Here is a 22,079-nt window from a genome sequence, read left to right as displayed (position 1 = left end):
CAGCCCCAGACCAGACCCTCGCATGTGTGGTCCTGACTTTGAGGCGAGAAGTCTAGCTTGTGCTCTGAGTGGCCACGGTATCCCACACCTCTGCCCCCCGTTCCCTTAGCGCGGTCTTCCTGACACGCACCTATCATGTGGCCTTCCCCCGGTGCCTCTAACTACCCACCTGGCGGGTGGGAGTCTCTCCTAAGCTTAAAGCTTTCCAGAGAGAATTCACAAGAGCAGGCTGCACCCCATCTTCATTTGGCTATAGATAACTCCATAAGGACCAGGAAATCATTCCTATTTCATCTCAACCCCTGCTGTAGCTTTCCAGTTTATTTCCTCTTATTCTGTCTTCTGTGAAAGAAATCTAATGGCTAAGGGCCCAACACAAAACAGTTTAGCTGCTTAAAGCATCTGTAGAATGTATGATCTGGAATTTGAACTCAAGACTTACAACAGGGCAAAGCCTCTTCCATCAAATTGAGTCCTACCTGGAACTCTGGCAGGAACCACCTTAGGATTCCTTAAACTTCTCCTCCTTAATGACCACCTACTTTGGCATTGGGGAAAATCCTATATAAACAGAAAGTGGAGATGTATTCTCTAACGAATCCATGATCCCAGAATGTGAGTTTTAATTTCAAGAACTCTGGAGGTTGGAAGGAGGGGTGATTAGGAAAAGGTATGTACTCCATTCTAAATATTGGGTGGAAGCTCCCCTCTTCCCAAGCAATGGAGGAGAAAAGAACAGAAGTGGCAGCGTGAAGAGTCCCAATGTAAAATGATTGCCTTCTAGGCAATTAGGTTAGGTCAGGCCTTCAGACCTGACAGGACAGAGAAGTATCAGCAGAACCAGCTCCCAGGAAATACAGAAGCAGAAGGAGAGAGCAAAGTCAGAGATGCAGAAAAAAGCAGAAAGAATACTGAGACTTCAGCCTCTCTGTCCATCTAACTTCAGCACACACTGTTTCCCCTCCTGGCCAGGGGAACTGTCCCAGCCAAGACATAGATGCCTCTGAGATCCGAGTCTGACTCCTACACAATCCAGCTCTCAAAACCTGAGAGCAATCACCTTCCTTATCAACTGAAAAAGAATGGGCTGGAAACCATAATTCTTTTTTTTTCTTTTTTTTTAAATTTGTTTTTGGCTGCACTAGGGGTCTTTGTTGTTGCGTGCGGGCTTTCTCTAGTTGTGGCAAGCGGGGGCTACTCTTCGTTGCGGTGCGCGGGCTTCTCATTGCGGTGGCTTCTCTTGTTGCGGAGCATGTGCTCTAGGCATGCAGGCTTCAGTAGTTGTGGCTCGTGGGCTCAGTAGTTGTGGCTCGTGGGCTCTAGAGCGCAGGCTCAGTGGCTGTGGCGCACGGGCTTAGTTGCTCCGCGGCATGTGGGATATTCCCGGACCTGGGCTCGAACCCATGTCCCCTGCATTGGCAGGCGGATTCTTAACCACTGCGCCACCGGGGAAGTCCTGAAGACTATAATTCAAAAGAACTGCAAAATAAGATTACAGCTAAAGAGCTTTAATTAGGAAATTGGGATTAGAGCTAAGGAGCTCTCCAAATTAGGCAGGCATTTCAAGTAGAAGAGGTGGGAAAGAGGCAGGAGATGTACTTCCCGAGGGATCGCTCAACGTTTCTTGTCAACACAGTGGCATATCCCATCCCTGCCCTCTCAGGCCCCCAAGTCCTAACCCAGTTTAAGAAAAGGAAAATTCACTCACTCACACACACACACACACACACACACACACACACGCAAATTATTCATGAAAGATACTTCAGAGTCCATCTAGTCTCACCCCATCCATTTAACAAATGAGAAACTAAGCCCAGAAAAATTATGTGGTCCCACAGAGTCAGTGACAAAGCCAGGGCCAAGTCTCCTAAACTGTTTCTAGTGCTTTTCTGTTCTGTGGCTCTCTTTCTCTTTCTTTATCCCCGGTCCTGGCATTTAACCTCAACCTTGTTTCAATCCAATCCCATTTCTGCCTTACCGTACCTCTAGAGAGGTAAGAACAGGGTATGTCTGCTGCATTCATAGGCTCAAAAGACCACCACCGTTCTTCTCTGCCTGTCTTTTCCCCTTGTCCTCCACCCCCAGCTTTCCCAGGCTCCTTCTGCCCAACCTCATCCCTCTCTTTTTCAGCTTCCAAACTGCCTCTGCCCCAGACCCTGCCTCCTCACTCCCCTAACCCCAGCCGACAAGCTTTGAGTTTGATAAAGACCAAAAAAAAAAAAAGAAAAACGATGCTTTGGCAGCGGGTGGCGGTGATGGCTGGATGTGATCTGCCTCCTACAGGAATGCTATTTAAAGGGGCAGCCTCACAATTCTCTCCCTCCAAAGTGACAAGAGAAAAGCCTGCTCCTCAATCTCTCCAGAGCTGCAAACTCAGCTCAAGTTAACTTCTGACTTCCTCAACCTGCACCCTGGCCTGCCGCTCCTGCTTCCTATTTAGGTGGGAGGGAGAGGACTTGACAACTCATCGAGGTGTGGGGGCTGAGGGGGGATTCATCCTCGTCTCCTTTGATGACAGGTACTCAGGAGGAGCAGGAGGCCCTGGGAGAACTGGAAGAACACTCGTCCCCCAACCGCGTGAGTGCATTTCCACCAGGTGCCAGCTTCTCAAAGTCAAACTTTGTTGGAGGAGAGCTGATCTAGGCAAGAGGATCTAAGGTTAGGGAAGTCTTGTCCCTAGCGGGGACCTCCTTCCCTTCTGGGTCCCCGTGTGCAAACCACATGTGTTCTTTCCCTCCCAGGCAAAGTGCCAGAGGGTGAGATCCCCTTGGCCAGGCCCCGGCCCCCCTGCACATGAAGGCTGCCCTCACCCACCCACTGGACTGAACAGCATAGTGGGGGAAGCACTGTTTCTACTGCCCAAAGGAACGGGAGCTCCTCTGCAAGCATCTCGCCCGGGTCTGGTGGGAGGGATAATTCTATCTCATTGCCGCAAACAAGTTAATGGAGATTTTAATGAAAACACTGCACTGATGAAAATGCTGAGGCTAGAACCTACTCTCTGTCTGTGAGACAAAACAATCGGGGTCAGAATTTCTCCTTGATATTCATTCTGCAGTTCCTTTTAGACCTAACTAAAGCGAGCTGGGGATCTGAGAGGAGAAAGCAGTTCATTGTTGATTGCATCCTAGACTGTAAGAGGTCAGAGACCCTCCTGGCCAAGGAAGTAAACTGCCTAAAATGCCAATGGGTCCTGTTACCTCATCTGTCCTTCACCTCTAGACAGTCACCTTTTGTTTCAGGTGGTAAAGGCCATATGTCCTCACCTTCTCCTGTTTTTGCTCATTCTAAGGTCTCTCGATTCTAACAACTAAGCCTTCCCTGATGAAGAGACAGTCGGGGAAGGTAGAAAAGGTCTAGGATTGAATGTCATATTTGGGCCCCAGTTCCAGATGTACTGCTAAACATGTGATCTTCATTAAGTCATTTAACATCTCTGAATCTGCTTACTGGCCTGAAATAGGGAAGCCTTCCCTGGCTACCTTGCAGAATTGTCTTAAGGATGTGAGAGCACTTTGAAAAATTTTATGTGGTAGAGGAGTATGTGTGTGATTATATGTTTATAAAAAGATATTATGTCGGGTGGTGCAGTGGTTGAGAGTCCGCCTGCCGATGCAGGGGACGCGGGTTCGTGCCCCGGTCCGGGAAGATCCCACATGCCGCAGAGCGGCTGGGCCCGTGAGCCATGGCCGCTGAGCCTGCGCGTCTGGAGCCTGTGCTCCGCAACGGGAGAGGCCAAAACAGTGAGGCCTGCGTACCGCAAAAAAAAAAAAAAAAAAAAAAAAAAAAATAATATATATATATATATATATATATAAAGTCATTATTACAGATATTATGTCTACCCTCTATTCCCCTGCAGCAACTTGTCTTGCTGTCCTCCTTTAGAAAAGGAGGACAGATTTGTGTTGCCAGGGGTTAGGGAAGGGGAAGGGGGTTGCAGGAGGGACGTAAAAGAACAATATGAGGGGTTCTTTTTTAAAATATTTATTTATTTGGCTGCAGGTCTTAGTTGTGGCGCGTGGCCTCTTCTTTGCGGTGTGTGGGCTTCTCTCTTGCTGTGGCACGTGGGGCTCAGTAGTTGTGGCACACAGGCTCTCTAGTTGTGGTGTGCGGGCTCTAGAGTGCATGAGCTTAGTTGCTCCGTGGCATGTGGGATCTTAGTTCCCCGAGCAGGGATTGAACCCACGTCCCCTGCATTGGAGGGCAGATTCTTAACCACTGGGCCACAAGCGAAGTCCCTGAGGGGGTTCTTGCAGTGATAAAACTGTCCCGTGTCTTGATCATGGTGGCGGATGCGTGAACCTACATGTGATAAAGCTGTACAGAGCTAAATACACACAATGAAACGAGTATTGGGATTGATAAAGTGCTGTTGGCAACTTGTGATTAAAAAAAAGATGTAAACATGAAAAAAAATCCTGGTTATGATGGCATAGTATAGTTTTGCAAGATGTTACCTTTGAGGAAAACTGGTAAAGGTACACAGGATCACTCTGTATTATTTCTTACAAGTGCATGTGGATTAACTATCTCAATAAATATTTTAATTTAAAAAAAAGTGATTATGTCTACCCTCTATTCCCCTTCAGCAACTTGTCCTCTGGGAGGCTCCTCTTAGCGATTCCACATGTATATATATATGGAAAAAGGATCTCTCAGCTCCTCAACGAGAAGATCCCAGCAGAGATATAAGAGGGTAAGGGTAGTTGCTCAGATATTTCTGAGCTCTCTCTTCCTCATCAACTTTGCCTTCAGTCTCAGTAGGCCTGACCCCAAATCACTCCTTAGAACATAATGTCCTTTCCATAGCACAGAAGGACAATTCGCTGACGCACGAAGCAGGACCCTCTGATGCTTCTATCCTAAAGAGTAGACAATTGTTGCTAAGAAAAACTTGTGTATTGATTATGGCTGCCAAGTTTAATGAGTATTGACTAAGCCTGGGTCTCGAGAAATAAAGATCAAACACACAAATATCTAAAAATAGCTAACAAATAGCTTTAATGAACTCCGATGGATTTGCTGAAAACCAAAAATCGCTTCCCTTTTATCATGGACGTATAGACATGACCCTAATTAATCAATTAGTTAATTATATTTGCCCATTCCAACCACTCTAGACTTGTGACATATATGATCTGTTGCTCCAGTCCTCCCTGGCACTGGGTGCACAGAAGTGCTGGATGGGGGCCACTGTTTCCTGCCACGGAGTTAACTAAACCTAGTTTAGTGCTATCTTGAATGCCCTGGGCTTTGTGACACTTGAAATTCTAATTAGTGCAGAAAAGGGCTAAGCTGAAACAGCTTGTACTCCCTCAAGTATACCTACTCTCAGGGCCCTGTAACCTAATGAGGTCTATGAAAGTTAAGATCTAGAAGAGAAATTCCTGCCTGGAGCAACAGCTGTACCCAGGATGACAAGGGGATTTGGGTTAAGTTAGTCTCTCCAAACGGGAGGGAGAATACCCCCAAATGCTATGTGACGGAAACTCACATGACACTGGTCCAATTAGTTGTCCTGTGACCTACAATTAATCTAGACTGACCCTCTGCTCTGGGTTGTGGCGATGTCAAGGAAAAGCGGGAGGGGTTAAAGTTAGACAGATGAGAGGACTTAACTGGTTACCTACAAGGTGTGGTAGGGCAGGTGAGGGGGGTTGGGGCAGTGAAAACCTCTCAAGAGCACTTCCTCATTGCCCCTGCAGGCTGCAGAGCTGGAAGCAGAGGAAGAGACTCACGGCTCCTACAAGAGCTCCCACAAGGGAAAAAGGGGCTCCTTTGCTACTACTTTGCAGTAGGGGCAGGCCGAACGCTTGCTGAACACATTTGGAAAAGGAAGAGAGGAGATAATCGTCCTAATGAATGTGCAGAAGACAAAAGCAGCTCCAGTGGGAGGATTATAGGCTCATTATGGTTTAATATGATGATTGATCATCTCTGCCCGCCAGCATTATCCTAGAATAGTGATGAAGGTCGAAGAGACCCATGCCAGTCAGAGCTCAAGCTCTAGTCCCCAGAAGATAGAAAACATACTTGTGTGTCAAGTTTTTTTCATTGTAAAAATTCATACCCGTGGCCCCAATCCCCTAACTTTTTTCCATAAAAATCCTCCACTCCCCGCCCCAGTGGGCCCCACTTGTCTATGATATCTCAGCCCTGGGCTGTTCCCCCATATTCTTCACCAACTCTGGCTGATCCTCTCTCTAGCGACCCCACCCCATTCCCACCCTTTGAGAAAATAGCCACAGTTTCCACTGCAGCACGGGCTGAGGCAGGTCCAAGGGGCCCTTCAGTGGGTACTGGCCGACACTCGGTTCAGGTGGAAGGCCCGGGATACCTCCCGATAGGCATTTCGAAGCAGGACATATGGGAAACAGGACTCCAGCATGTCCAGAGTCAGGAAGGAGGATTCCTCCACCACCTGGAAGAAAAAGGGCCAAGACAGATGAGGACCCCAGGTAGGGTGTACCTCAGTGACACCCTGTTCCTCTTCATTCAGTTCCCTGGGCCCTCTGGGGTGCTTAGAGTTACAAGTGAATGGGGCTCCCAAGGCACTCTCCCCCCACCCCCCACCCCGTTCCTCCCACACTTCATTCCACTCTAGGAAAGCAATGTGGCCTCTTCAGCTCCATTATAATGGCCTCTGTGCCCCTCCTCAGGGTTATATAAAGGGCTCAGAAGAAGAAGGAAGGGAAGAATCACTTCTCTAGCAACGGAAAAACTCCCATTCTGGATGCTAAATCATATGTGGGTGGGCAGCACAGATGCAGGTAAGGATGGATAAAAGAGCTAAAGACAAAGCTCTGCAAAGAAAGAAACAATTACCACTACAGGCCAAGAAAGGGGGGTCTGGAATCCACACGGTCCTCTTGGGCTGGGCCTCAGTCTCCTCCCTCCCTTAGTACAGTGCTTGGGGAACAGTAAGGACGCTGCATGAAGGAGCAGGCATGATTAATTAGTTTAATTAGAAGCCTGTGTGCTGCGGTAATCCCTGCAGCCCCAGAGCCAAGCAGAATGATAGATGGAGATGCCTGGGTAAGACAGAGGGAGAAGCGGGGCAGGGAGATATTAGCGAAGAGCAGCACAGCCTAGCGTTGGGCCAGAGGGCCCCCTTCCCTAAGGAAGGAACAGGGTGTCTTTCCTTCTGTACTCTCCTCACCCAAGAGGTTATGGGACTAAAAACACACTCTGGAGAGAAGTGTCCCATATCCTCTGGCAGTTCACACAGATGGGCCTTCCCAATATGTCTGGTGTTTCAAGTCCTGAAAATTCACTCAGGGAAGAGAATCTACCGTCTCTACTCTAACATGTGTCTCTCCCTGAAGCCCTTTCAAGTTTTAAAATTTGTAAGATACTGCAATTCTCAAACCATGCACACACAATACACACAACAGCCTCAGAAGAGCAGACACCACAGGCTGAAGGAAAGGAAATCTGCCCGTAAAACTGTAGCTCTGATCTTGGGTTGGATGACAGAAAGAATTTCTTGCTACACACGAGACTTTCAAAACTTAAGCCAGGAGACAGATAGGATCTCTTTTCCAGGACATGACCCTTGGGTACAGGGAAATGAGTGGTGGCTTCAAGAAGACCCACTTGTCCAAGACTTCTATTCTCCGCTCCATTAAGCACAGAAAACCACAGGGCTCCTAACTGGAGGAAATTCATGGTAGTGGAAACAGCCCTAGAGTGAAGGCCGAGAAATGGGTTCTAGTCCCAAATCTGCCCATGTATTCTGGGGGAGACCTTGGATGTCATCTTTCCCTCCCTCTCACCTATGAATTGTGAGGACTGGGTTAACTGCCCGCATCTGATCTGGTTCTGACATCTAGGATTCCATGACCCTATGAGAGAGTCATTCCTTCCCCCGTGACACCCAAGCCAGGAACAATCTGACAGTAGTGGGGATGGGCACTGCCCAGGCTTGACAGCCAAGACAGAAAGACCCCACAGACAGAAGTGCCTTCCCAGGATTTGGGGCTACCTGAGTAGCCTCTAAACTCAAAATACAGCTCCTTCCCTTCAGTCATTTCCAATTTCTCTGTGGAACCATTTGCATTTAAATTGCTTTGCAGCAGCTAGGCCCTCTGTCTCTTCCCTCCTACAAAAAGTGCCTGGTCCTAGCTCTGTTCCAGCCACTCTGCAGGCCTGTGATGCCTTAAGGGGCAGACAGCTTCCCACACTTTGGGGCGGGGAGAGGGTGGGACACAAAGCAGAGGGAGGAGATGGCACGGAGCGGCAATACAGCATCACCTCCAACCTCACAGAGGTGAAAACTGCCCAAGGGAATGAACAGCCGTGCCTAAATCATCCAGAAACTAAACTAAGCAGTGGAGAGAGGGGACTAACATTTATTTAGCCTCTCTTATGTAGTAGGCACTTTTATATATACCGTCTCATGAATCCTTGCCCCTCTATCATAAGGATAATTGCCCACTTTCATGGCTGAAGAATCAGTCTCAGAAAAGTTAATTAACTTGCCCAAGGTCCCCCTGCTCTGAAGACTGTGCTCTACCTAGCATACTACACTTGCCTTCCCTCTGCCCTCCTTTGCCTCCTGTGCCTTCTCACCCCTCACCTCACCCCCGCCCCCTCAGGTCCATTCTCTTCTCTTCTCCATCATAATCCTTAATCAGCCCAGCCTAGGCCTTTTTCAAGCTGGAGAAACGGAGACACAGACACCATTCAATGCCTGTGTATTTAAAGAAGGAGACCCAGAGGGAGTCCCAGGCTTGCCTGCCCCTAATATTTGTCGGCCTGGCCAAGAGTACAAATGGAAGCCCATATACCAGATGACTAAATAAATCAGACAAACTATTCTTCCTTGTGACCTTTGCAATATGTAGTCGTCTCTCAGTATTCATGGGGTACTGGCAGGGGATTTGTTCTAGGACCAGCGCTGGAACTAATTCAGGGGATTCAGATACCAGAATCTGCAGATGCCCAAGTTACTCATATAAGATGGCATAGTATTTGCATATAACCTACAATATCTTCCCATATACTTAAATCACCTCTAGATTACTTATAATACCTAATACAATGTAAATGCTGCATAAACAATTGTAAATACAATGTAAATGCTTAAATAGTTGCTGGTGTGGGCAAACTGAAGTTTTGCTTTATGGAACATCCTGGAATTTTTTTTTTAATATTTTCAATCCACGGTTGGTTGAATCCATGGCTGAGAACCTGTGGATATGGAGGGCTGAGTGTACCTTTACAATTTCATGGAAGACAGGTTTGAATCAAGAATTCTTAGACCCCTCAGAGTTCTGCACCAGAATAGGGGGAAGAGAGGGAATCAGCCTCCAGCCTGGCCCCCTTCTCCTCCCATCCCCAGTCTGGGGGATCTGTATACACACATAAACTTCCTGTCTGCACATCTAAACTCCAGCCATACATTCCGTGGCCTCTAGAGCACAGTCTGCCTCAGTAGGATGGACTTGGAGAAGCTCAGCACAAGCCCTACAAGTGGGCTGGAGCTGCTTAGCAGAGAATTCTGAGGCCCTAGAAATCTTTAGTGGGGGCTTCAAGGTGGGGCACAGGCTCCAGGTGGGCATGTCCTCTTCCTGTAGGCCAGAGGGGGCCACTTAAACCCAGGGCCCCGGACAGGAGCCCCTCCTGTCCACATCTAAGTGCAGCACTAACCGAGGGAATCAAACTTTAGAGCAAAAGAGTAAACATGTTGAAGAGGGAAACAGGGTCAAAGAGGAAAAGATTTTTTTTAAGTTAACTGGGTCAGAGTTCCCAGAACTTTCTGCCAAAGCCAGGGAAAGGCCACAGCTTGGGAAGACAGAAGAGACAGCAGGAGCTGTCTGATTCATGGCCCACCTGGCTCCCTGCCTTACAGCTTTTCAGCTAAAATCCCATCCGTCCTCTGAGCCCCCTCCCCCTCCCCCAGTTCGGCTGTATGCTACTCAGCGCCGTCTTCATGGTACTCTTAAGGACAAGAAATACAGCAGTAGGAAGTGGCCAAGTAAAACCAAACATGTCCTGGACAGATGGCTAAGGATGAGGGACACAGCTGCCCCACCACATCAGACTCAAGAACACCGCAGGGAAAGGGGCCCAGTTAGCTAGGGGCTGGGAAGACCCTGTCCTGCAGAGAAGTCCTCGAAGTCTCTACTACCTTGGGATTACAAGACAAGTCTAGAATGTTAGCCAGAACGTAAGGCCTAGACCTCCTCAGGCAGAATTAAGTTCTTAGTTAATGCTTTTGGGTGATAACAATGGCTGGGAGCCAAGGACCCTAAAGAGGAACCTCCTTCTGGCCCTTCCTCTAAGACCAACTTACACCAGATACATACCAAGCGCATAAGCAGAGAAATGGATTCCCGATTTCTGGTTTTAAGCTTGTCAGTCTCCTGGCCCAGCTGCAGGAGGCTGACGGAAGCTACCTGTAAGGGAAGAATTTGTAAGGAAGCAGATTTTATTTTTTTTTTTGCGGTACACGGGCCTCTCACTGTTGTGGCCTCTCCCGTTGCGGAGCACAGGCTCCGGACGCACAGGCTCAGCGGCCATGGCTCACGGGCCCAGCCGCTCTGTGGCATGTGGGATCTTCCCGGACCGGGGCACAAACCCGTGTCCCCTGCATCGGCAGGCAGACTCTCAACCACTGCGCCACCAGGGAAGCCCAGGAAGCAGATTTTTATGGTCAGAGTACGACAGCCTCAGACTACAGAAGTCAACAAAAGATCAAGGAGGTGAGTTAAGAAGTGCCGGGATGCTCCTGGAGGCTCAGGGTGGGCAAGTGGCAAACCCCCAGGTTTCGGAGATGCACACTGCCTCTAAACTAGCCAGTGCAGACAACAGGAGGTTGCTGGAGGAGAGGCTGCAAGGGGCGAAGAAAGAACCTGGAGCAGAGGCAGGTAATACTGTATGCCAGGAGATTAATCCCTTTTCCTAGGCGGCCTCCAGACACCACTGTCATCAGACTGTTTACAGCTGACTCCCCACCCGACCAGAGACAGGGCTGGGCCTCTGATTCAGACACAGCGCTCTTGGTATTCTCCTCCTGTCAGCTCCCGAATGGCTGTCCTCTTCGTTCACCTTCAGGCCCCCAACAGATCAAAGAGGGAGAAAGATATGTCACTAATTGCATCCCAGGCCCAGGTTACCTGTACTCAGCAAACAAAGAGGGTAAAAGGGGAAGGGCGGGGGGTGATTCCCTTCTCACCCCATCTTAGAGATCTGGTGTGAATCCTCTTTCTATCCAAGATGCTCAGAGCCCATTTTGTGTGGCCTGTTGTCCCAGTTTAAATAGAGGCCCTCTCACTAAGCTTCCAAGTCCCCGACATGTACTTCTCAGGACAAGAGTGTGATTCCCTAGAGCATATGATCTACTGCTTCCTCCTAAAAAGAGACAGATAAGGACCTAGTTTTTAAATCAGGACCGTGCTTTGCAAAAGAATAAGCTCCCTATTGCTGAGAATGCTCCAGCAGGCAGTGGGTACTGGACCATGTTTCAGAGGTGTATGGATGGGATTCCTCCATGGAGTATTTAGAATGGGGAGCTCTGGGGCCTCTTTGAACAAAGGAAAGAGATTACTTATTCTGTGATTTTCCAGAGGCAAAACTTAGATCAATACTGATAGCTACAGGGAGTCAAACTTCGGCTAAAAAAAATTTTAACGATTTTTTTCAAACAAACTGGACATAACCTATAGTAAAGTCAGCTGCTTGACTGTAAGTTCCAGCCCCTAGAAATCTAGACAGTGATTCTCAAAGTGAGACCGCAGGACGGGCAGCACCAACATTTCCCGGACTTGTTGAAAATGCAGAGTTTCCAGCCCCACCTCTAATCCACTGAATCAGAAATTCTCCAGGAGATTCTGACTTACAATGAAGTTTGAGAAGTTGAAAAAAGCTTGACTTTTTATCAGTATTAGAGTTGAAAAGGGCCTTATAGATTATAAAATTCAGTGTCTCTCCAACTTCACTGTACATCTGGTCTCCTGGAGGCCTTGTTAAAAACAGAGGCCTGGACTCACCCTAGAATATTCTAATTCAGTAGGTCTGGTGTAAGGATCAGAAATCTGTATTTTAACAAATTCCCCAGGATAATGTAATGCACACCAAGGTAGTGAATCATAGATTCAGTTTAATCTTTCTAGTTAATAAATGGGAAAACTGAGGACCCAAAAGTTTGGGTCTTCAGAGATCACACAACTGCTTAGTGGCAGATCCAAAACTAGAGCTCAGATTTGCTAACTCTTAGGCCAATGCTCCTTCCAAGTATTTGGGCAGAGGCTGAAATACCAGCTGTTAGAGAATCTAGAAGAAACCCCTGCCTTTCACAAAGTGGCCTCTCACTACTTAATGAATAGGATGGGAGGTTAGTCTCCAAGGCCTGCTCAACAATAACTGTCTATGGATTTAAGTCAAACAGTTCCCACCAGACTTTGCAATCGTCCATTCCTTATAACCTATACCCACTCACCACCAGAAATTCCTTGAGGTGAGTTTCAATGTTCTTGTTGTAGAGGGTGAAGAGGGCAGCAGACACCTGGATGATGGCTTTGGTCAAGCAGTGAATATTGTTGCTGTAACCTAGGTTATTATTGACAGAGAGGGAGAGAAAAGAAAGGAAAGTGAGCCACCCCAGGCGACCCCAGCTAGTAACTTCTCAGTTTTTCAGGCTGGGCCATCCCTATTTGACACCAAAAGGACTGGAAGGCATTTGAGGATTAGGAGAAGGATATTCCTATGAAATTTCACTGGAATTGAATTTTAGGAATAGTTCATTCTCGAGTGCTTTTTGAAACAGAACTTTACATCTGAGTCAGAAGTCTGTGTTTTCCAGATAAATGTCTCCGTCTCATCTCCCGACCCCAGGACACTAACCTAAACTGCACTGGTCCCTCAAACCTACTCCTTACTTACCATCCTTCTCAATGCTATAGAAGGAAGCTGGGTCCATGGCAAGGAGGGGGAGGGAAACGGCAAGAAAGATCAAGAGCAGGCAGGCCACCTTATATTCTTCCTCAGGGGATGACGTATCTGGAAAGAAGGAAAAAGGAAAAGAGAGTAAGGTCAGCAAACGGGAGTTTTCTTCCAGGGGGTCCTACTTCGCAGAATTACTAGGAGGATCACACGAGAAAATATCTGTGAAAATAATTTGTAGAGCACTATAGGCAAGTCATTACTGCTGCAGGGGACAGTACTAGCCTCCACTGATAGTGAGAGGCCTGAGTCCTGGAGGCTTCCCCTGGTGACTGAGCACAGCTCTTGGCAAAGGGCTCTGCTGACACGCAGTTTGAGGGAACTCTGTCAGCTACCTGGTGGGGTACAGAGGCAGGAAGGAGAGGAAAGAGTCTCACCAAAACCGAGAGAGAAGAGGGAGAGCCAGTCTGGCAATTTTAAAAGGGCTTACTACCAGCCCCCTGATTCCATCCTGTTCTGAGTGTGTACAAGTATGAATGTGCTAATCCGAGGAAATGTGTAATGGAAATATAAGAGACAAGTGTGAGTCCAGGGGAGGAAGTGCATGGTGTCAAGGTGATCATAGGGGAGGGGAGAGCACAAGATCATTCTGGGGAACTTGGATGCTATACCACACAACTTAGTACGCTCATCGTTTCATCTGCATTACTCTTATTTCCCCAACCAGATTGTAAGTTCCTTTGAGCACTTGCTGAGTACCAGACTCTCACTTAATACTTTTTAGCTGATTGACAGATCAACTGGTTAGAACCTGACTAGAAATCTAAATTGCCTGTGGAAGTATTTTCTGGGGATTAGAGACTATGCTTTAAGTCTTTCCTTAGCTCCCAGTTTATAACCTCTGAATTCACAATCCTAAATAAAGGCTTCTTTGAGACTCACATTTTTCCACCCCAAAATAGGGCCCAAGCCCTCCGTTGCCCCCTTTCCCCAATCTTACCAGTTTTCAGATTGGCAATGGCAGCCACCAGAGCTGGGTCAATGTCACAGCCCACCCCTGCAGCAGATGCTAGCTCAAAGACACTCAGGGTCACCTGGTAGAGGAGAAAACAACATTCTGGAGGGTATCCCCTGGAGAGAAGCGCTTGACAGAAGCTACAGGCAGTCAAGACTCCTGGATCACAGATTCTAAACTTTTGGTGTACTATCATCTTTGCTGGGTATTCCTTTCATAGATCTCCCTAACCTACAGGGGAAAGAGGAAAAAAAAAAAACTCCAGTTCTTTAGCTTGGCATTCAGATTCTCCACAATACAAATTTATTTTTTCAACCTTATTTCCTCAAATGCTTCCTACAGTCAATGCAGCCAGGGTGATTTATTCACTGTCTCCAAGCTACAACTTAGTTTCTTACTTACATGCTTCGGTTCATGTGCTTCCCTCTTCTAGAGTGTCCTTTCTTCTTGAGAGATGATAGAAAATATATATATTGGTCCCTGCCCCTGGTTCCTGACACAGGGCTCCTAAAACCCTTGTAATTCCCTAAATGATAAAAACACTAGGAACTCTTATGCGGCAACTCTGGGTGTGCTCCTGAACAGCTCCCGGATGGCGGCTGCTCACCAGAAATACCACGCTTGGTTAGAAGTTGGGAATTTTCAGCCGCACCACACCCCCACTGCTCCAGAGAGGGGAGCGGGCCTGGAAATAGAGTTAATAATTGATCATGCCTACGTGAAGAAGCCTCCATAAAATCCCAACAGTACGGGGTTCAGAGAGCCTCCAGGTTGAGAACACATCCACGGACCAGGAGGGTGGTGCAGCCCAACTCCACGGAGACAGAAGCTCCGGCCCTCAGGATCCTCCCAGACCTCGCCCCATGTATCTCTCCATCTGCCTGTTTATCTTATATCCTTTATCACATCCTTTAATAAACTGGTAGATGTGTTTCCCTGAGTTCTGTGAGCCACTCTAGCAAATTAATGGAAAATAAGGAGGGGGATATTGGAACCTCCAACCTACAGCCGGTTGGTCAGAAGCACAGGTGACAACTCAGGTTTGCAACTGGCTTCTGAAGCGGGGAGTAGGTGCAGACTTGTGGGAGTGAACCCTTAACCTGTGTGATCTGACACTATCTCCAGGTAGACAGTGTCAGAATTAAGTCTCAGGACATCCAACTGGTGTCACAGAGAATTGGTGGGGGAAAAACCTCCACACATTTGGTGACCAGAAGTGTCAGAAGTGAAGTGTTCTGTGTGAGAGGAAAGAAGACTCGCAGGAGAGAAACACGCAGGAAAGAACTGGGTTTTTCCCTACATAGGAAGGAAAAAAGTCTAGAGTTTTTCCTCTTTACCTCTCCTCTACTTACATCTGACACCCACCCTTGAGGCCTAACTCAAATCTCATATTCTCTATGGAGCCCTCCCTGTCGACTTCAGCCCAAGCTCATCTCTCCCTCCTTAACCTGGCACTACTTATTTCGCAGTGATCACACACAGCACCTGGTATCATCAGTTTTCTTTTCAGATTGGGAGTGAGATGTATGGCTTATCTCATCAACTAGATTACAATTTTTTTTTTAACCTCATGGCATAGAGAGGGGAGAAAAAGGCTTTGGAGTGAGAAGATCTGGGTTCAAATCCTAGCACCACCACTTACTGAATGTGTGACCTTGGCTAAAAGTTACTTAACTTCTTCGAGCCTCCATTTTCTCATGTGTAAAAGTGGGATAATGACACCTACCTCACAAAGTTGCTGTGAAGATTAAATTAGACCACATGTGTAAAGTATCTACCCTAGTGACTCACAGAGTCACTAAGACACTAATAACCGTTGTCCCTTTCGCTCTACTTCCTTTCTCTCAAAGCCAGGAACTCTGCATTTCTTTTATCCTCTCTAGGCTTTAACACAATGCTAAGCACATAGAAGGCATTCAGTTAATATTGATTGATTGATTCCTGAATCCCTCACTGTACTTAGAATCAGGTTCCCAAGATGTAGCCCCAAATACCCACCCACAAAGTACTCAGACCCCTTTTGAGGTTAAAAAAAAAAAAAGAAAGACTTGAAAATGTTCTGAGAGAACAAGGATAACTGTTTCAACAGTAGATAACTAAGTAGAGTATCTTATGCAAAGAACCCCACAGACATAACAATAAACACACTGCCTGTGGTGCTGGACACAGAAAGTTAACCTCAGCCACATTCTGCTCTGCCCTTTATTTAAATTCCCTACTAACTAAATAACCCTGCTCATGGCACCCATGACCTAGGAGATCAGGGACCTGGTCCATGACCTGTGGTTTTCTGGAGGAAGAAAGTGATCAATTGAAGGAGCTTCTGTTCTCTTCTACTAATCTTCTCACCCCTCTGAGGCAGTAACAGAATCTCTGACGGACAGGTCATCCCCCGCGCCACCCGACCTGCTCATTCTCCCAGGCAGGCAGAGCCTAAAGCTCGGAGCTGCCTGGGAGATGCCAGCTAGACACACTCCTGACAGGCCAGAGCGTTCAGCCCCACCACCAACAGCTGCCCGAACCGCAGGTTCACCGTGACACCAAAGACCTGGCCTGAAGGAGCAGCCAGCCCAGTGAAACGTCACCCCCTCAGGGCCCGTGACCCCTTGACCCTCACCATCTGATTTCAGGCAGAGAGACAGGAAATGTTCACAACTCTTTTGACCTCAAGGTAAAGGAAGTTCTTTTCTCTAAGTTTTCTTTTTTTTTTCTGACTACTTCCTGTTAACCAGTTTCCTCTTCTCACAAACCTCCCTCCGTTAGTTAACGGAATCAATTATAAGAGAAGTGCCCTGCCCTGTGCATTTGAAGGCCCTTGTTCCCAGCCTTCAGCTGTATTTCCTGCAAAACATACTTGTTTGTTCTAGGTGATTCAAAAGGCAAGCTGACGTGAGGTGGGGGAGGGGGAATGGATGTTTAACTTGGGTGCTTACAGAGTCCCCTCCGCCTTTCCCCATCTCTAGAGGAAATGAGGCCCAAGGCAGGTGACACACACACAGAGGAACCAGAAAGTTTCAGAACTAGGAGGGAGAAAAGGCCAGAAAAAGAACGGAAAATCTGAGGGCAGGCAGGGTGGGCAGGAATGGAAGAAAAAAAATTTACAAAAAGTACCCAGGCTCCTGACTAAAGAGGGGACTTGTCTGCATATAGTCAGGTATCTAATTTGCACATCTTAGGAGAAAAGCTGTAGAAACTATCCTAGACCTTACTCCTCTCCCTCCAGTAACGTTTCCCTAGCCCCCGCAGGATCTCCCCAGGGCTCCCCAGCTGTGCACCCTCTCGTCTGACCAACACCCCTCCCTCCACAAAAATCTCCCCCAACGTGTTTCTATTCAAATTCTGGCTCTTCTCCCTGCAGTATTCTTCAGAGCCCCCTCTCCCTTACAAGATCCTAGCTCCATCCATTTTCAACAACAAAAATCTCCTAATTAGATTCCACTTTGCACTCTCCCATACCTTGATATCTGTGTCTGGGGTGACAAACTCCTTCAGGCACTCAATGGGACCCATAAGAAACGGGCAGTGGGAGGAGAAAACCTGGAGGAAAGAGAGTACAAATGAGTCCAAGGGACAGTGGCCGATGCCTTCAAACAGGTGGAAACAAAAAAAAGGCCTAAGCTTAGATAAGAACTTAGCCAGCTTCCCATGACACTTCTCTCCTCATGCGTCTAGGTTTCTTCAGCTCATCTAGCCTCAAAGAACTTCCAGGACCTCTACCGAATTAAGCTCCATTCTCCTCAATGCTCACCAACCCTTTCCACAACTTCTCACACAAGCCCTACCCAAGGCTTTATCCTGTGGCAGCCCCCTCTCCCCCAGCTCACCTCCCGAAGTCCCTCTTGGGCCATGGCCCTAAAACTGAGGATAACTCCAATGATGGTCATACGCTTCAGTACATTATCAGCCCCTGAGGAGAAAGAAGAGCGTTCAAGAAGAGAACTCAGGAGAATGGCAATGGTTTTGCTTCTTCAGACCCAGCCTAGGCCCCAGAGCCCCCAAAACCCGTCATCCACAATGCTTTTCCCACAGTTCCTTCTCCCTTTAGGAGACGTGCTCACCCATCAGCTGGGGAAGCAGAGAAGCCATCAAGTCTGCCTTGCTAAAGTTGGATCTGATCTGAACAAGCACATCCATGTTTTCCACCACCAGCTTCTGCAGCCAGGACACAGAGCCATTAAGCACGAAAAGATGAGACCCATGGTACATCTTCCCCCCAGTCTCCTACCCCTACCCTTCTTCCCCCGGGGGCTGGACCGTCTTCCTGGGGTCTTGCTTCCACAGTACCTTCAGCTCCACGATCTGAGAGGTCACATGCCACATCAGGTTTTCACTCAGGAACTTCATGCCATAGGGGCCCAGGAGTTCAGCCAAAGCCCGCAACTCTGGAATAGAGTCACAGAGGTCCCAGGTGGGACTCAGAGAACACTGGTGCGTTTGCACAATAGCTATAGGGTAACGTGAACACCTTAAGCGTTTTTCAGCAAGGAAAGGAAGTGGGAAGTTGGAGAGCAAACGCAGCCTGAAATCCTATATTCAGGTGAGAGGTCTGGCCTGCCTGTGGGACAATTTACCCTCTCCCCACTGGTACCCACACCAAGACGTACCACAAATGATAACTATTTACTTTTCATTCCTATAAGAATCTAGACTTTCCCAGTCCCTTTACACGGCCCTGGGCTTTACTCTTGCTGGACTAGCTGCACTAGCTTTATCAGATGTTAAGCCCCTCTCTGAGCCTCAGTTCACTTCTCTGTAAAATGAAGAAACTAATATCCACTCTGAATACCTCACAGAGTTGATATGATAGCATAATCAGTACACATCCCCAGACTCCCAGTTGTCTTCTCCCCTAAATTCTTCTTCCCTCAAGTCTGCCCCATTACCTTATCCCTCCCTACCCAACCTGCTTCTGGCCCTTTGTGAATTAAATAAAACCTGGCTGAGGAAATCCCATGTTAGAAACACAAATTCAGACAGGGAAGAGCTCCAGCTATGATCTTTGGCTATGGGCGGTCCCAGCAGAGAAAACCATAAAGACCAGAAGTAACAAGAGACCAGTAGAGGAAAGGTGATTTTAATATAGTTAACAAGGGTTCAGAGGGAAAAGGAAATCAAGGCTCCACACTCAAGTGTTTAAAGGCAGGACCAGTTGATCTCCACCTCTACCATCGACAAAGGAAGAGGAACTGGTCACAGGAGCTGACACAGGGCCTCATGTGGAATAAATACTAAACATTTTTAGTCACCTATTTACAATAGGAACAACTGAGCTGAGAACTAGAAAAGGATTTCCAAACTGGTCAACTTAGACAATTCTAAAATGGCCGACAGAGAGGCAGAGGGGCTGAACTGCCTTCTCTGGAGAGAAGACACACTGATCTATTGATTTGGATCTGCCAACTGTCCTTACTCTGGTCCTCTCTAGGCTAGTAACCCTAGGGCATCCTTCTCTATCCATCTATCTATTTTTGCAGCAGCATTGCCCCATCACCATGGTAACCCAGGGAAATTGGGGTGGGGGTGGTAGAAGGGGGAATCAGCATTACCTCCTGCTGCTCGTCAGTTGTCAGAGAGACCTAAAGCTGATTTTAGATGCTGCCTACAGTCTGTGGGAGGAGCTGATAAGAAGGGGACATCTGAAGCCTCCAGCAGGTAAAGGGTAGGGTCAGCTCACTGATGGAGTCAGTATGAGGGTAAGAAGAAGGCAGAGCTGGAAAACAGAACTGTATACTCTGATTTTCATAACACCCCCCAAGGAAGGGGAAGAATGGAGAGGGCAGGGTCATTGAAACATCTCCTACCTGTCTCAGATACCACGCGGGGTCCATGATTTACATGGAGGTGAGAGGAAGGAGGAAGCAGTGGGATACTTCATGAATCAGTCAGTCAGTAAAACAAATCTATTAAAAAGGATCTGCATGGCTTCGAGCCCTCTTTAAAAAGAGAGTAACTTCCCAACTCCTTCACGACACACTCCTCATCTACCTGCCGTGAGACACGAGAGCGCTTCTATACACTGGGAAGCAGCGTGACATAGTGACCAAGAACCCGGCCTCTGGAATTTCACTGCCTTGAGTTGAAATCCCAGTTCTACCATCTATGAATGATGTATGACCTTAATCAAGCTCCTTAACCTCTCTGTGTCTCAGTGTCCTCATCTGTAAAATGGGGGTAATAAGAGTACCTACCTCAGGGCTGCTGTGAGGAGTAAAGGAGTTAAATACATGTGAACATTTAGAGCCAAGCCCACACTAAATGGCATCCATTAGCTCACCCTCAGTAGTAAACATCAGCAATCCGAGCAGCTAAGGCTCTAAAACTTATCCCTCAGGAAGAAGACGCCATGATGTCAGACCACTGGTTAATAATTCCAAACATACATTTATCCTTTACCCCTCATTATATGTCCTACTCTTTACTCTTTGTGGAAATGGAAAATAACCATTTACCACCCTTCGAAGAATAAATCCTTTCAGTGACTTGAGTGCCCCTGCCTAGCTCCTAACTCCCCGCATCTTCCCTCTCCACCTTCAACCCCCAAGCCACTCCTCAATTCTGGGTCTCACTTGAAATCTCTTTTTACTGTCCCTAAGGCAGAATCTAGCAGAGATCTAGAAGAGTACAGAATGAGCCTCTGGGAAGGTAGGAGAATTTAGATGGGATCCATAGGTTAAGATATTGTATTGAGGGGAAAGGTTCGGCTCCCTGACGGGAGACCAGGCTCTGGGCTCACCAGAGATGTCAGAGAACTCCTCTGCGCTGAAGTTCTGCTCCCCTTCTCTGGGGAGGCTGATGAAGGCCTGCATGGCTGGTGAGAGGATAATGGTCCCACTGCTCGCCTGTCTAAGCAGACTTTCTAGGTACCTACAAGGTTGGCAAGAAAGCACAGAAGATCAGTGTTCAATCCTTTCTCCCTACCACCGCCACTGGGCTCAGGAAGAGAAACTCCACCAAAGGCTGGGGTGGGGAGAAGAGACTCAAAGAAGACAGTACAACACTCTAATTAACACCCCAAGCTGTTGGCTCAAAAACAACTGGCAGTAGCGTGGTTCCGCTTTGCCTCTAATCTGCAGGGCATTTGGCGGTGCTGTCAGACGCAATGGTGTGCACGCCCTACCACCTTTACCAGCTACTGCATGCCCCTCACCCTTGGCCTTCCTCTGTCAGGTGAGACAAGCCTAAGCTGACAAGACAAAAATTCCTACTAATTGGGCTCCTCTGAAATATACTTAGCCTCAACGTCTCCAATGAGAGGTTGGACTAAGGGCCTAGGACCCTGGAAGCAGGTCTCAAGTCAAACCTCCTGGACAGAGAGAGGCCCCGTGAACACTTGTCATCCAGTCTCCAAATATGCCCTCCTGACCTCTGGGCAAGCTGAGAAGGCCTCCAGCCAGTGTCAGCAGAGGGCGTGGCAATGCCTGCCACTCACCCAGGCACTAGCTCTGGGCCTAGGTCTCACAAAAGTCACAAGCTAACCACGGGTAGGTCAAAACCAGCACTCAAACGTGAGGTTTTTCCCTTTTAAGTTGAATCAGTTGTCAAGTTTTTGAAGCTGAGAGATTTTACATTAAAATAAGGATTTAGTGGGGCAGCGATCAGGTGGGGCTAAGTGGTGGCCGTCGCCTTTCAGAGGGGCATGCCCTCTCCAGCTACTCAAAGTCCCCACCTAGCCCACAACACCCATCTACCTTACCTGCCAGGCCCCTGTTGGCATTTTATTGTAAACCTTGTCTCAGTCTTTCTCCCTCCTCAGGGGGTTCTTTGCAGCCGGGCGGGCTCCTGCCGAGCTGATACTGGATTAAGAACGCCACCCAGTGGCTTAGGGAGGTAGGAATCCAGCTCCTCTCCATCCTTAACCCTCAAAGGAAATACTGCTGACCCCTGCCTCCTCCAGTCTGGGGGAGGAGGCCCCTTTCGCTATGACGAACAATCTACTAGACGCGACACGGTCATGTCGGGAGGTAAGGAGGCAGTGCTCCGGAGAGATGGTGTGAGACAGAATGGTCTCCAGGGGGAGAAACTGGACAAAGAGAGAAATAAAAAAGAACTTCAGAAAGAGGAAGAGAGATCATTTGAAATGAAAACAGTAAGAATCCAGAAAAGGAAGGTTAAGAACGGCAGATTAAGAGGAAAAGGGTCAAATTGTTATAGAGTAGATCAATGGATGTTACAT

At 47.8% G+C, this 22,079-nt stretch overlaps 1 protein-coding gene across 4 annotated transcripts in view; it reads right to left on the bottom strand.

Annotated features, from left to right (window-relative positions):
• Positions 1-4,980: 4,980 nt before the first annotated feature.
• NCKAP1L (NCK associated protein 1 like) overlaps positions 4,981-22,079 on the bottom strand; it is a 43,759-nt gene continuing 26,660 nt past the window's right edge. For 2 of the 4 annotated variants that reach the window (XM_022571972.2, XM_022571973.2), the window contains 10 exons: positions 20,640-20,770; positions 18,191-18,288; positions 17,965-18,058; positions 17,731-17,813; positions 17,363-17,443; positions 13,892-13,985; positions 12,892-13,008; positions 12,449-12,558; positions 10,317-10,406; positions 4,981-6,427 (listed from right to left, as the gene is read on the bottom strand). In XM_022571972.2, coding sequence (XP_022427680.1) covers positions 6,296-6,427; positions 10,317-10,406; positions 12,449-12,558; positions 12,892-13,008; positions 13,892-13,985; positions 17,363-17,443; positions 17,731-17,813; positions 17,965-18,058; positions 18,191-18,288; positions 20,640-20,770 — 1,030 coding nt within the window. In that variant the 3' untranslated portion in view covers positions 4,981-6,295. Of the gene's footprint in view, positions 6,428-10,316; positions 10,407-10,445; positions 11,059-11,079; positions 11,362-12,448; positions 12,559-12,891; positions 13,009-13,891; positions 13,986-17,362; positions 17,444-17,730; positions 17,814-17,964; positions 18,059-18,190; positions 18,289-20,639; positions 20,771-22,079 lie in introns of those variants that run through there. The other 2 variants (XM_022571974.2, XM_022571975.3) reach the window with 2 other exon arrangements.

Source organism: Delphinapterus leucas, chromosome 11, assembly GCF_059928025.1.
Source record: "Delphinapterus leucas isolate spDelLeu-1000000601 "Yukka" chromosome 11, BTC_Dleu_Yukka2, whole genome shotgun sequence".
In the NCBI taxonomy this organism is placed as follows: domain Eukaryota; kingdom Metazoa; phylum Chordata; class Mammalia; order Artiodactyla; family Monodontidae; genus Delphinapterus; species Delphinapterus leucas.
Note: the sequence above shows the minus strand (reverse complement) of the source record. Positions and strands in the feature narration are given on the sequence as shown.